General features: G+C 44.8%; 1 protein-coding gene across 3 annotated transcripts in view; it reads right to left on the bottom strand.

The window, feature by feature from the left end:
• Positions 1 to 13,906, bottom strand: part of LOC121854357 (cytosolic phospholipase A2-like) — a 52,998-nt gene that overhangs the window by 33,096 nt on the left and 5,996 nt on the right. Inside the window, exons 1-3 of one of the 3 annotated variants that reach the window (XM_042348976.1) lie at positions 9,972 to 10,226; positions 695 to 748; positions 396 to 444 (exon numbers count right to left, since the gene is read on the bottom strand). In XM_042348976.1, coding sequence (XP_042204910.1) covers positions 396 to 444; positions 695 to 748; positions 9,972 to 10,047 — 179 coding nt within the window. In that variant the 5' untranslated portion in view covers positions 10,048 to 10,226. Of the gene's footprint in view, positions 1 to 395; positions 445 to 694; positions 749 to 2,773; positions 3,174 to 9,971; positions 10,227 to 13,906 lie in introns of those variants that run through there. The other 2 variants (XM_042348980.1, XM_042348979.1) reach the window with 2 other exon arrangements.

The following is a 13,906-nucleotide window of genomic DNA, read 5'->3' as shown; positions in this document are numbered from 1 at the left end:
AGACAGAGACAAACAGAGAGACAGAGACGCAAGAGAGACAGAGACAAACAAGAGAGACAGAGACAAACAAGAGAGACAGAGACAAACAAGAGAGACAGAGACAAGCAAGAGAGACAGAGACAAACAAGAGAGACAGAGACAAACAAGAGAGACAGAGACAAACAAGAGAGACAGAGACAAACAAGAGAGACAGAGACAAACAAGAGAGACAGAGACAAACAAGAGAGACAGAGACAAACAAGAGAGACAGAGACAAACAAGAGAGACAGAGACAAACAAGAGAGACAGAGACAAACAAGAGAGACAGAGACAAACAAGAGAGACAGAGACAAACAAGAGAGACAGAGACAAACAAGAGAGACAGAGACAAACAAGAGAGACAAACAAAGACTCACCCACTCTGCTTCCTCGCGTTCCTTCTCCATGTGTAAAACAATCTCGACTCTGTAGGGAAGATGGAATACTGTCAGGTGCTGTAGGTAGGTGATGCTACTTTTTTTTAAATGGCCTCCAGCCTCCCCTAAATAGCCACACCTACGCCGCCATTTTATTACATTACTATTATTACTACTACTACTACTACTACTACTACTACTACTACTACCACCACCACCACCACCACCACCACCACCACTACTACTACTACTACTACTACTGATTTTGCCAAACACACACACACACACACACACGTTACCTGAGCTATTCTCCATTACTGTTAAGCGCGGCAGCTGGTCACGCCTACCACCACCTGTACACAAGAAAAGACAATGACATAATTATTTTTATAATCTTCATCTTTAAATAATAATACAATTAATAATCACAATAATAATAATAATACAATCTCTTTTTTTCGTGTCAATCTAATGCCATTTTTAACCTTTTTTCTGGTAGTTTCAAGTCAGTGATAAACGCGTCCATACACCTTCATTTACTAGAGCAAATAAACCACCTGAAGATTAGACCCACCACCTTATCTCATCTGAAGGGGAGTTTAGGTTTAGATTAGGTTCATCTCAAGGTGAAATAGAGGGGGCGCAATGTGGCAGGGGGGGGGGGCGCAATGTGGCAGGGGGCAAATGCAGGACAGCGCAGTTTTTTTTTTTTTTTAGTTTAACAAATTTGGTGACTAAGCTTGTAGTACAGTTTGCCTATTGTGAGTAATTCAGTCAGGTCTTAACACTGAGGGTGGTATCACTTCTCACTGCCACGTAGGACAGAGGTTCATACACAAAGAAATACATCATATATATGGTGTCCAGATCGAACTCGGACTGTCCGGTAAGTTAGAGGCGTTTTCATAACCCCACGAGGAACGAGAAGCCACACAAACACAGGCGATATTTTCCGATCAGTCTCTAAGTCCGGGTCCAGTTCGCTAAATCCGGGTCTAGTTCGTTAAATCCGGGTTTAGTTAGTCACATCCGGGAACAGGTAGAAAGTCCGGATCTGGTTCATTAAGTCCGGGATCAAGCTAAAAGCAAATCCGTGAAGCTGGGATTTCCTCGACACACACACACACTTTCTGTACCTGTGTCTCACCCGGTGACCGCTGGGAGGTGCGGCACACACACACACACATAAATTTTTTACGAGCGTGTTGACCAGGAAGACATCATCACCTCATGGCCAAACAATTACCCAGGGGATCAACGCCCGCCCTCACCCTACGGTCCACACTGGTTGGAGGACCGCCCTCACCCTACGGTTCACACTGGGGGGTGGGAGGACCGCCCTCGCCCTTACCACCCACAGATACAAGGGCGAGGGTCGTGCTGCCTGGGGGGGCCCTATGACTAACTCAGGGATTTCCTCCAATTTCTCCCAATGTCACAGATCGCGGCGTGGAGGAGGAGCTGACCCCGCGCCCTGCCTCATGTTCAGCTGGTCTGTGTGTATCTGGGGGGGGAGAAGGCGGGTAAAGGGAACGGGGGAGAGAAGGAAGTGGGGGAGGAGGCTGGGGAGAAGATTGGGAATTGATAGCAGTGTATTACTTTAAGGGTCACCTGAAGATTAACCCCCCCCCCAGTTCTTACTTTTTTCTTCACCTGGTAATTGACCTCCCTAATGTTACCAAGGGAAGTTATATTAGGTTAGGCCCTGAGAGAGAGACACACACTCAGCCGCTCCACAAACATCTTTTTTTTTTTACAACTGGACGATATTTTTCCTCACCACACTCAGTGCTCCAGTCTGCTCACCTCAACACACAAAAATCATCACCTTGAACACTGACTCACACACAACTACAAAACACTGTGAGCGTCTTAGTGGTGTGTCGTGTACATTGGCCTTAACATTTATAACACACACACAATAATAGTCACCCAATAAACGCATAACAACCACGGTTATGGCTTATATATTCTGACGAGCTATTTGTGATTCAACCCAACGAAACGAAACCCAACCCAACAAACTAACAAAAACTTTATCCAAATCTACGTAAAAAAAATTAACCCGACCACAATGAACCTAAATAGCCCAACGTAGCCTAAACACTTATTTAACCTAACCTTAACCTAACCTAACTAACCCAACGCAACGTAACCTACAGTAACCTAACCTTTGAATCATCCCAACACAGGTATAATTCTCACTTGTCCCCGCCGTGTCCAGGTGTGTGTGAGGGTAGGGGGGGGGGGCTCGCACCTGTGGGAGTATGACAACAAGGCCTCAGACGAGTTGGCCAATCAGCACTTTCTGTTATTAATGTCAACACTTATGGTAACTCCGGGGGCTGGCTCAGGCCAACGACCTCTGGTATCCTCACCTGGTTTCAGCAAGTCGGTGTTGAGTGGTGAGGATAGCTTTAACTGCCCGCACCAGGCAGTGTGGACGGCAGACGGTGTGGACGGCAGAGTGTAGAAGGCGGATAGTGTGGACGGCAGACAGTGTGGACGGAAGAGTGTAGACGGCAGATAGTGTGGACGGGAGACAGTGGGCGGCAGACAGTGTGCGGTAGACGTTCACGAGAGATAAAGTCCGTTACCGTCAATGTGAGCCATCATCCACCGCGGCGTCACTACTGCTGGGTCGTCAAACAAGGTCGTATCATAAACACCAATCAGTCTACAGCTTCAACAACACACCCTGACTCGTTACTGTCTAAAAGGTCCGACTTAAGAGGAGGTGGTGTGAGAACCAGGTGAGCAGGCGAGGGCTGGCACACTGCTATACTCACCTCCCCATCTCCTGCTGCTGGAGGAGGAAGCAGTACCCCTCGTCACAGTGCTTCCTGGAACACCTCTCACCGGCAGTGTGGTATTCCCTTCTGCCTACGCCGCCGGGAGCTTGAACTGTAATGCTTGTAGAGGGTAATTAAAGGTGCTGTACGGGGCGTTACGGTGATCTAAATCTTCTTTGACATTTTCTTATGAGTAAACCATACGATTTTTCTTGATGACTGGCCGTCCACCGCCGCCCTTGTTTACCAACACTGAAAAGGCGTCTGTGGCAGGTCCTGTCATGGACGCGTTATTTATGACCAACACCACGTCAAGCTACTCAGAACCCCGGATCTAACACACACACACAGAGTCATGGCCCGAAGGTGATGGTCAGCCCAATAGGAGCCAAAATGTCACCAGAGACAATATTCTGGATAATCATCAATCAAGAGAAACAAAAAATAGGTGATAATCCACAAGCAAGCTCTTCAGGTTATTTGTGTGTCAGGCGTCAGGGAGGCGTTCAGAGAATTGTTCCACACGACGGCACACGACACAAGAGAGAGACCAGAGGTAAATATGCGAGTGACATACCAACATGTGAGGTGGTGGGGTGTTAGTGAAAAATTCCACATTGTTTATTTAGTTCAGTACATAGACGTTTACTTAGCTACTATAGGTGCAGAATCAGCTATCTTGCCACCAGAGTTCAAATTTTTGTGCCATTACACACACAGTATGCTTGGTCCTGCCTCTATTGTGACAAAAGCTGCAATAAAGGCGTCTTCTTCACACACACACACACACACACACACACACACACACATAAGGGCCTAGTGTTTTCTGAGGTGAGTTTTAGGCCTAGACTCAACTCTCCCACTTAGTTGAATTAAAGATAATGGAGGCTGATCTCTGACGTAGAATTTGGTTCTTGTTTCATAAATATACCGACGAGTAACACATCGCTGGAAGGAACCTTGTGACCATTTGTATATCTGACAACTGTTCGCGTCATCTGTAATTACATTTCATTTTTTCATTGTCTCTCTGACGTCAATAGCAAGTCTGGGAAGGCCGGGGGTGACCCTCTGGACCCCCCCCCCTCATGATGATCACCATCACTTGTTTGATTCACTAAAAATTTTGTCATCTTTTGTTCACAACACCGCCAAATGGACACCCAAACACGGCGTAAACCTACTCTATAAACAGAAGGTTACGGTGAGGACATTCCTGTACGCTGTTTCTGGGAACTGTGTAACAAAACAAGGTGTTGGGAGGCACAAGTAAACAGCACTGATACCGCCCCGGCAAGCAGCAGGAGGAAGTACCACTCAGGGCAAGGGAGGCGGCGTGACGCTAGGCCCCCTCACCTGCCAGCTCCCTCCACTCCTGTTCCCTGAAGCTCACTCAACTGATGACAGTTTTACGTCTGTCATCCCTTGCTGTAGTGTTACGTGGGGGAGGAGAGTCTAATGAAATAAAGTAATCAATTAACCGTTTTTATTTCCTATGTAGTGTGGTGATGAGGCCAATGCGGGTCAGTTTACGCGACACAGTCCTCGGTAAACAAAAAATGAAGCCATCTAGTCGGTGTTTTTACAAGATAAACTTAATAACTGCAATAAGGCATTCGCAAAGGCTACAGCGTCTCCTGTACCTATCTCCAGACGCCACAACCAAACCTAACCTAGCCAAGCCTAACCTGACCTAACCCGACCTGACTTAACCCGACCTGACCTAACCCGACCTAACCTAACCTAACCCGACCTAACCTAAGAGTAGGAACAGTGTGCAGTAAGCAACTGTTGGGTGAGGAGTTGCCTGTTAGTAAATATTGGGTCAGGTGTATAAGTCTGTATATACAGTAGAGTATACCCTGTCTCTCTACCACCACACACTGAGGGTATTGGTGACCTCTAGTGTAACCAAAAGGGTATTGGTGGCCTCTAGTGTAACCAAAAGGGTATTGGTGGCCTCTAGTGTAACCAAAAGGGTATTGGTGGCCTCTAGTGTAACCAAAAGGGTATTGGTGGCCCCTAGTGTAGCCAAAAGGGTATTGGTGGCCTCTAGTGTAACCAAAAGGGTATTGGTGGCCCCTAGTGTAACCAAAAGGGTATTGGTGGCCCCTAGTGTAACCAAAAGGGTATTGGTGGCCCCTAGTGTAGCCAAAAGGGTATTGGTGGCCCCTAGTGTAACCAAAAGGGTATTGGTGGCCCCTAGTGTAGCCAAAAGGGTATTGGTGGCCTCTAGTGTAACCAAAAGGGTATTGGTGGCCCCTATTGTAACCAAAAGGGTATTAGTGGCCCCTATTGTAACCAAAAGGGTTGTAGTGATGGGTTGTCAGACCACAGCTTACATCTCAGAAACAGCCCAGACCTGACCCGACATTAGGGGGGTCAAGTGTAAGGGTAACCCTCGCGGCTGCCCAAGGGTTACAAATCAACCAGGCTCCCCTCCACATGTCACACGGCCCCAACAAACATGTAAGAAACCACCTGCCGACTCTCTCCCAATATACACAACTACAGTACATCTCAGACAAGGCCCAGACCTAACCTCACATTAGCCAGGTAAAATGTAACCCTCCCAAGTCAAGGGGCCACAAATCAACCAGAGCCTCTCATGTCACACGGCCCCACCAACGATGTTAACAGGCAAGCATTCATCTGAAGATTTCTCCAGAATATACAACAACTTATAGTCTCAGAAAAAGTCCAGACCTGACCCTACATTAGCGAGGGCAAATGTAAGGAGACCCTTCGCTGCCCCCCCCCTGGATCAGCTCAACCTGACGGCTGGTCTTCCAATATATAGGACGTCCTAGTCCTCCCTCACGAGAGTGTGTCTTGTAACCAAGAAGAGCCAGCAACTACGTCCCCAGTCCCTCGTAGCCCTCCTTCAGGGGAGCAGCGAGAGGGAGTCAGAGAGACAGAGTCGGGGAGAGAGAGACACACAGGGATCGGAGGAGGAGGTTCACCACAGCCCAGTCCCGCTCACGGGAGGAGAGTCACGCAAGACTTCCCTGCCTGACTTCCCTCCGGTGTCCAGCTAAGCAGTCTCCCTGCTAGGGTCTCCCCCAGGTCACGTGAGTTTTGTCAGAGCTTTCCATGGGATGAGTTACGTGGGAAGTGTATTCATTTAATTTTCGTGTCCGAATATCAGTGTCTAGTAACGTAATATGATGTCCTAGTAACGTAAATATAATGTCCTAGTAACTTCGATAGAAGGTGTTATTAATGTGTCCATGTCATTGTCGTAATTAATGAACAGTTGTAACGAAGCGGTGTTTGAGAAGTCGCCCTTAAGAACGTAATAGATGTGTGTTGACGTATGAGATGAGATAAGTGTATTGACAGAGTAAATAACTAACACGGCCACGCTACCAAAATCTTCCTCTCTTTTACTCTCTTACTAAATATTCTTCCTATATATATATAAATATTCTTCATGCAAGATCCGTCTTGTTATAGGGTGATAGTGGCCCTATTGACAAAGAATTATTAGTGGCCTTTGTGACCAAAAAGGGTATTAGTGGCCTATTGTAAGCAAAAGGGTACTGGTATTTAATTGTAACCAAAAATTATTAAGGGCCCTATTGTAACCAAAGGGTATTAGGCCTATTGTAAGCAAAAAGCAAAGGGACATAACAGTTTAAAGACAATAGACAGGTTATTTGAAGTTATGGAACTATCATGTGTTGTATGAGTCTGACCGATCTTGATTTGTGGTCTCAGAGCTATGAGAGATGGCTGTAATCATCATGTGTGTGTGTGTTGGGATTGCATATGCACAGAGGTCAGTGAATCAGTCCTTAACTACACAAAATAAGTCATAACAGTAGGGGTGAGGAGGAAAGAAAGGATGGAGTGAAGGGGTGTGGGATGGGGGGGGTGGGTGTTAGGTTAGGAGGGTGGGAGAGGAGGGGAGGGGGGGGGTAGGGTGTTGTCTTCATCGTGGGTTTAATAATTATACTGTTTAGTTTCCATCTTGGCTGCTGCTTGCAAGGATCATTATGTTCAAGTTATGCGTGCGTGTTTAATTGGATTTCCATGCATAAGTGTTTGCTTGCCTTGGTGTGTGTGTGTGTGTGTGTGTGTGTGTGTGTGTGTGTGTGTGTGTGTGTGTGTGTGTACCATGGGGGCAAGAATGGCCAATCATCTTAATCCTTGAAACACGCAGTCGACACACAGGGACTTGTTGCCACCTGGACGCTACAAGTGCAAGACACACGAGGACCTCTGGCGGACTGAAGGGTTGGTTGTTCTGACGCCTTCAGGAGATGGTGCAGTCCTTGTATCATTACACCGTTGAAACTCCTCCACTGATTAGCCACACTTAAAACTCCTCCACTTATTAGCCACACTTAAAACTCCTCCACTTATTAGCCACACTTAAAACTCCTCCACTTATTAGCCACACTTAAAACTCCTCCACTTATTAGCCACACTTAAAACTCCTCCACTTATTAGCCACACTTAAAACTCCTCCACTTATTAGCCACACTTAAAACTCCTCCACTTATTAGCCACACTTAAAACTCCTCCACTTATATAGCCACACTTAAAACTCCTCCATATTAGCTCACCACACTTAAAACTCCTCCACTTATTAGCCACACTTAATCTCTTATTAGCCACACTTAATACTCCTCCACTTATTAGCCACACTTAATACTCCTCCACTTATTAGCCACACTTAATACTCCTCCACTTATTAGCCACACTTAAAACTCCTCCACTTATTAGCCACACTTAAAACTCCTCCACTTATTAGCCACACTTAATATTTGATCTAGAAAACCATTAGTTATTTTATACTGTACATATTTTGTTTACCATTTTTATTTTGACTTGTGATTTATTTTTACGAAGTTGAATTTCTGATATGAAAAGATTCCCAACATGTGGTTAATGTACACTACACTACACTATACACACCCACTACACTACACTACACACCCCCACTACACTACACACCCACTACACTACGCACCCCCACTACACTACACTACACACCCACTACACTACACTATACACACCACACACTACACACCCACTACACTGCACCCCCACTACACTACACTATACACCCCCACTACACTACACACCCCCACTACACTACACACCCCCACTACACTACACTATACACACCCACTACACTACACTACACACCCAGTACCCAACACCTAGAGTATATAAACAAACAATAGACATTCAACAAATCCCTTATAGTCCCCCTCAAACTATACAACTATCTTGTATTTCTCGACTCTATCTCCCCCTCCCACCCTTTACCTGTCTTAATTCCGTCACGTTCTTACCTGTCACCTACCTGCCAATTAGCGGCAATAAGAGAATGATACCTGACACCGGTTTACAGAGCAACAGGTAAGCAAGACCATGACCCCATCTTAAGTATAGATAATAAACTTCTCCTTGATTCACACTTGACCTTGTTTAACACACACGAGTGACTCTTATAATGACTTTATATACAAGAGTGATAATAAACAGAACAACTACCTTCATTAATAACTTGAGCCTCTCGGAGTGTGTAAGACTCAGGGCATTGGTTTAAGTAGGTTTATATATACAGGAATGATAACATAAGCTAATGTAAAGACGCAACTGTAGTGTGAGTCAAGTGTGTATTGGTGGCCGCTGGTTGCGTTAAGTATCACACTTGAATTATCTAACATTCTTGACTTGTATCAACACAGCCGTGAAACAAGACCTCAATAGGGGGCAGATTTGTGCATATACTGTACGTTGTCAAGTCTATGTTCTGACACACACACACACACACACGTTACCATAAGCTTGGTAAACCTAACCTAACAGATATTAAGGACCTACAGGGATTTTGTTCACCATAAAACCCATCATGTCAACGAGATTTTGTTCGCTATAAAACCTATCACGTTAAAGGAGATATTTCGACCTCTTAGTATTTTCGTTGGCCAGATTTTTCTCCGGCGCGGAATACTGACCCGTAGAGACTGGTTCAAAATACCTCATTTATTTGAGTAGTAATACAGTATCATCGAGCGCCAGGGGTGGCGGTCGCTTATCTCAACACCAACAAACTGCACATGACGACGCCCTTCTCACACAACCCACAAATACAGTTTATAAATTCACTTCGTGTTTATTACAGAATATATTGAGGAAATTACACATAATCCGAAATATCAACATGTACTACGTCAGTTTCTTATCGTTAAGGTACTTTGCGCTATGTTAATTAAGGATGTGTTTGTTTATAAGAACTATTTCCTCTTAGGTTAATGACTGCGGTAACTGACATTATCTATCGTGTTGCATACTGTTTCTTAAATTAAAATGAACATCCTTACATTAACAGATCTCTTAAGATTATTGAATGCTGTTTTTGTTGTTAATTATTATTTGTTATTCCGTTTTCCTAATACCACCATGACTTACGTAACCTATTAAGTAAACGTTTAAGTTCTCTGTTGCCAACCGTAAGTTCATATTAGGATTCACTCCCCCATTCAAAAACAACAAGTGCACATTCTTCACTTTTTTCCACTCTTCTGTTAACCAGTTTTGTGCCGCCTCTTCATTATATATCTATTATTACGTTACCGTTAGCTATAATTCCTTCATCAGTATAACTTCCGTGATTACAAATTATACATATATAGAATAGGTATCCCGCTGTATCTGTCCATAACACGATACTCTGATACCCGCCAGAACACATAACTAAATAATGTTGATCAGACGCGGACAAGCGGGAACAAAATAAACCATTACTTTAAGATATTATAATTACGAGAGCTGTTGATCCTGTAGCAGCGATGACAAGAGTGACTGTCTGTCTGATTGTAGGGAGAGTACAGGTAAGACATATCTTCGTCTGTCTCACTAGCTTGACAACCATCTTATGAGCACTTGTGGGTGACCAAGTTTTCCTTGTCTTTTTTTAGGACATGAAGCAGAGTCACAAGTACTCAATCACACATTAAGTCTCACCGCTCACTCCTTACTTCCCATTGTCTTACTCCTTACTTCCCACTGTCTCACCCCTATTTCACTCCTTGCTTCACTTCCCATTGTCTCACTTCCCACTGTCTCACCCCCTATTTCACTCCTTACTTCACTTCCCACTGTCTCACTCCTTACTTCACTTCCCATTATTTCTCAGTCAATGTTTTTCATCTTCACGTTAGGAAAAAACATAAGTTGATATAGACCATTATACAGTACGACTAAAAGTAGTAATACGTATATCCAGGACTGACACACACACAGACCAGCTGAGGGGTAACGTGCTGCGTGCGCCGGGCCCAGCCTACAACTGTAATGACTATCTGCCACAATTACCCAACTTCTCTGGTAGACTGGCACCTCACTACACCTCCGGGCAGCACCAATCACGTTCCCACGACAAAAAGAGTTGAGTAATGACGGTGTGTGGTGGCTGTGTGAGTGCTGAGGGTAACACTGCGAGGGTACCAGCTAGTGCTACCACCCTCTGTCGTCTGTTGGTGCATGGTGAAGCAGCCAGCCAGCCAGCTCCTCCTCACATACCTCTAAGAATAGTTCAAGTCTTGCCTTAGACAAATAAACCATTACAAGATGGAGTCTGGTCGAGCTAATAACCTTTACAGATCATAAATGAATAATAATTAAAACACGGCAACCATGATCACCAGGCAACCCACCAAAAAATTATAAAAACTTATACCAGACGACCTTACCTGTTGGTGCTGAATAGTGCTCTTTATCAGTACTCAGTCAGGCCTTGGTAGTGAGTGTACTGTGTTGTGTTGGTGGTGCCGAGTCCTACCACCACACAGGGAACACACTAAAAAACAACACTCCTGGGTTTAGTATTTTTGCCACGTGTCAACCAGCATGTTGTACACCCCTCCTCCTCACACATGCTCTTCCTCCTCCTCCTCCTCCTCCTCACACATGCTCTTCCTCCTCCTCCTCCTCACTGCTCCCCCTCCCTCTGTCTCTTGTACACATACTCTCTTGTTATCGACTCCTTTGTTCTCTCTCACACACCTCTGGCAGCACACACACACACACACACACTCCGGTGAATAAAACCATTCATAACTTCACCTGACCATTAGCTAAGTACACCTTCATTAGCATGTACACCTCACCACCTCGTAGGACGCCACGTCACCGTCGCCCCAACACAACCTTGAGCTTCGTCTAGTTCAACGTCGGGTCCTTATCTCCAGTGTTGAAGAATCACAAAAAATAAAATAAATAAATAAATCGACGCTGAAAATAATCTAGCTGGAGCTTCCTGGATAATTGTGTGTCCCAGGTGTATGTATGTATGTGTGTATGTATGTATGTATGTATGTATGTATGTATGTATGTATGTATGTATGTATGTATGTATGTATGTATGTATGTATAATGATTATTTCGTGTATTATGTAGTTCCTTTACAAATACATAAATATGACTAAAATATTGAGGTGCAATATTTGTTTTGCTGATGTTGTGTAAATAATAATAATAGCATGTGTGTGTGTGTGTGTGTGTGTGTGTGTGTGTGTGTGTGTGTGTGTGTGTGTGTGTGTGTGTGTGTGTCACGTTAAATATAGATTATCGTCAATTAAGCTTTAAAAAGTAACTCACGTTTCTCACAACATTTTCTTTTTATTGCTACAAATTCATAGAAATTAACTCGAATATAATAAAAAATTTCTGTTTCAGTTAACACGTCGTTTATCACCAAAAGAATGTTAAATGATGACTAAAGAAGGTTAAGATGGGTTAGGTGCTCAACCATCTCTTAGGCCACCCGCACCTCCCTACCAGAGTTAAGCTCCATCTTCACAACCATGGACATGTATAAGGAACACACACACGATGTATGCTATATATGCCGGAACAATATTAAAAAGAACAGGTAATACAGGTAGTGAGGTTAATACAGTGACCCACGTCCCCTGTACACACCTCCCCGCCACGCCTCTACCCCCTGACACCACCATCCCAGAGCTGGAAGATTGACACAAATTTTTGCTGCAGTATTTATGTTTATGCCACAACAACCTGATGACTCATGGCCAGCAACACGTAATATGAGGAGTGTGTCTTGTCTAGTGTGTTGGTTAATGATATATCTTACTTGAGTAAATTGCAACAATGCCAGGAATTATTCTCTTGTGAGGTCATGACCCACCAGAAGGTTGTCTTGTCGTATGCTCACAACACTGGTGGTAGTGGGTGTGTCGTGTGCCCACAACACTGGTGGTAGTGGGTGTGTCGTGTGCCCACAACACTGGTGGTAGTGGGTGTGTCGTGTGCCCACAACACTGGTGGTAGTGGGTGTGTCGTGTGCCCACAGCACTGGTGGTAGTGGGTGTGTCGTGTGCCCACAACACTGGTGGTAGTGGGTGTGTTGTGTGTACTGACTGCCACTAGAAGGCACCGTCTCTTCTGATGCAGCCTCACCATACAACAATCCTCCCTCCGTAAGAGTCCGCCACTACCCACCATACTTGGACAGTGACATATGACAACTTTTGTAACAACGCACATACAGCCTCCAGGGGTGTTTACGCTGCCTTAGAGGAGGGACCTTGGAGTGTGTGTGTCTAGAGGCTGCATCTTACCAAGGCGACACACACACACACACACACACACACACACACACACACACACACACACAGAGTAATGACTATGTTCCTGGTGACTGTGTCTCAACAAGGCGGGTCTGTATGGCTGAGGAGCGCCAACACAGTCCGTGACGTTTTAAAGTGTGGTCTTAATGGTGTTCCTGCTACTCAAACAAACGCTGACACCCACACACCTGCAGTCGCTGGTGGCTGCATAATGAGGTTAAATCTTATATGAAGAGGTAAGGTAAGAATTTATATTAGTAGGGTCGTAGCGTGACTCGAGGGTGTGGAGATAATATTGTATATTAACACAGGCTCAGTACAAGTGTAGTGTATAAAATACCAATGTGTTACAGCTTTATTTTACTAGTTCAATATATAGTAGATTATGGTATATTCCTAACAAGTACAATGGGCACTTCCACTATGTCGACCGTTGGGGAGGTTTGAGATCACCACACTAACTTTGACACGATCAGTAGGTAGCACACTGTCGATGGACTGGGCTGAGACTACGTTGCACTTACTGACGGCTTCGATACAGCTGGTGACACGACGAATGGGACTGGGAAGCGAGTATTGCTGGCCCCTTCACGGTTACAATGACGAAGGAGCTGAAGGCCCCTTTTATTGGAGATCACAGGCCGGTAGATGTCCTGTCTAGAACGGCTTGTTTGGTCAGGTGTCATAAGTGTCTTGAATTAATAAGGTCATCACGCCGGTTTAACTAATCACGTGGAAGTGAGAACTCTGGTTCCCTTGTCTGACCGTGACCTCTGTTGGGTCAGGTCTTAATCTCATCTTAGTCACTGGGTCAACTTACGTGGATGAACACCTGGTTACTACTGTCTGTGTTAGTCTACTGGCCTGGATGCTTTGGTCTGATAGATAAACAATATAGCTGGCGGGAGTCTGCGTCACCATGGAGACAGAGGGAATATCTCTCATTAATACGTAAATCTTACTCATCCATTATATTTAACACGTACGTTCATCAATTAGCTGTAAATTTCGTGGAAATGCCATTACCAGGAGAGAGTGGCGAGGCTGTGATGTGTCCAGCATGAGTGATTAAAGGACCCAACCATCCTCTCACCGTAACTTATAACAC

Source organism: Homarus americanus, unplaced genomic scaffold (genome assembly GCF_018991925.1).
Source record: "Homarus americanus isolate GMGI-L3 unplaced genomic scaffold, GMGI_Hamer_2.0 scaffold54443, whole genome shotgun sequence".
In the NCBI taxonomy this organism is placed as follows: domain Eukaryota; kingdom Metazoa; phylum Arthropoda; class Malacostraca; order Decapoda; family Nephropidae; genus Homarus; species Homarus americanus.
This window is presented reverse-complemented; position numbering and strand designations above follow the sequence as displayed.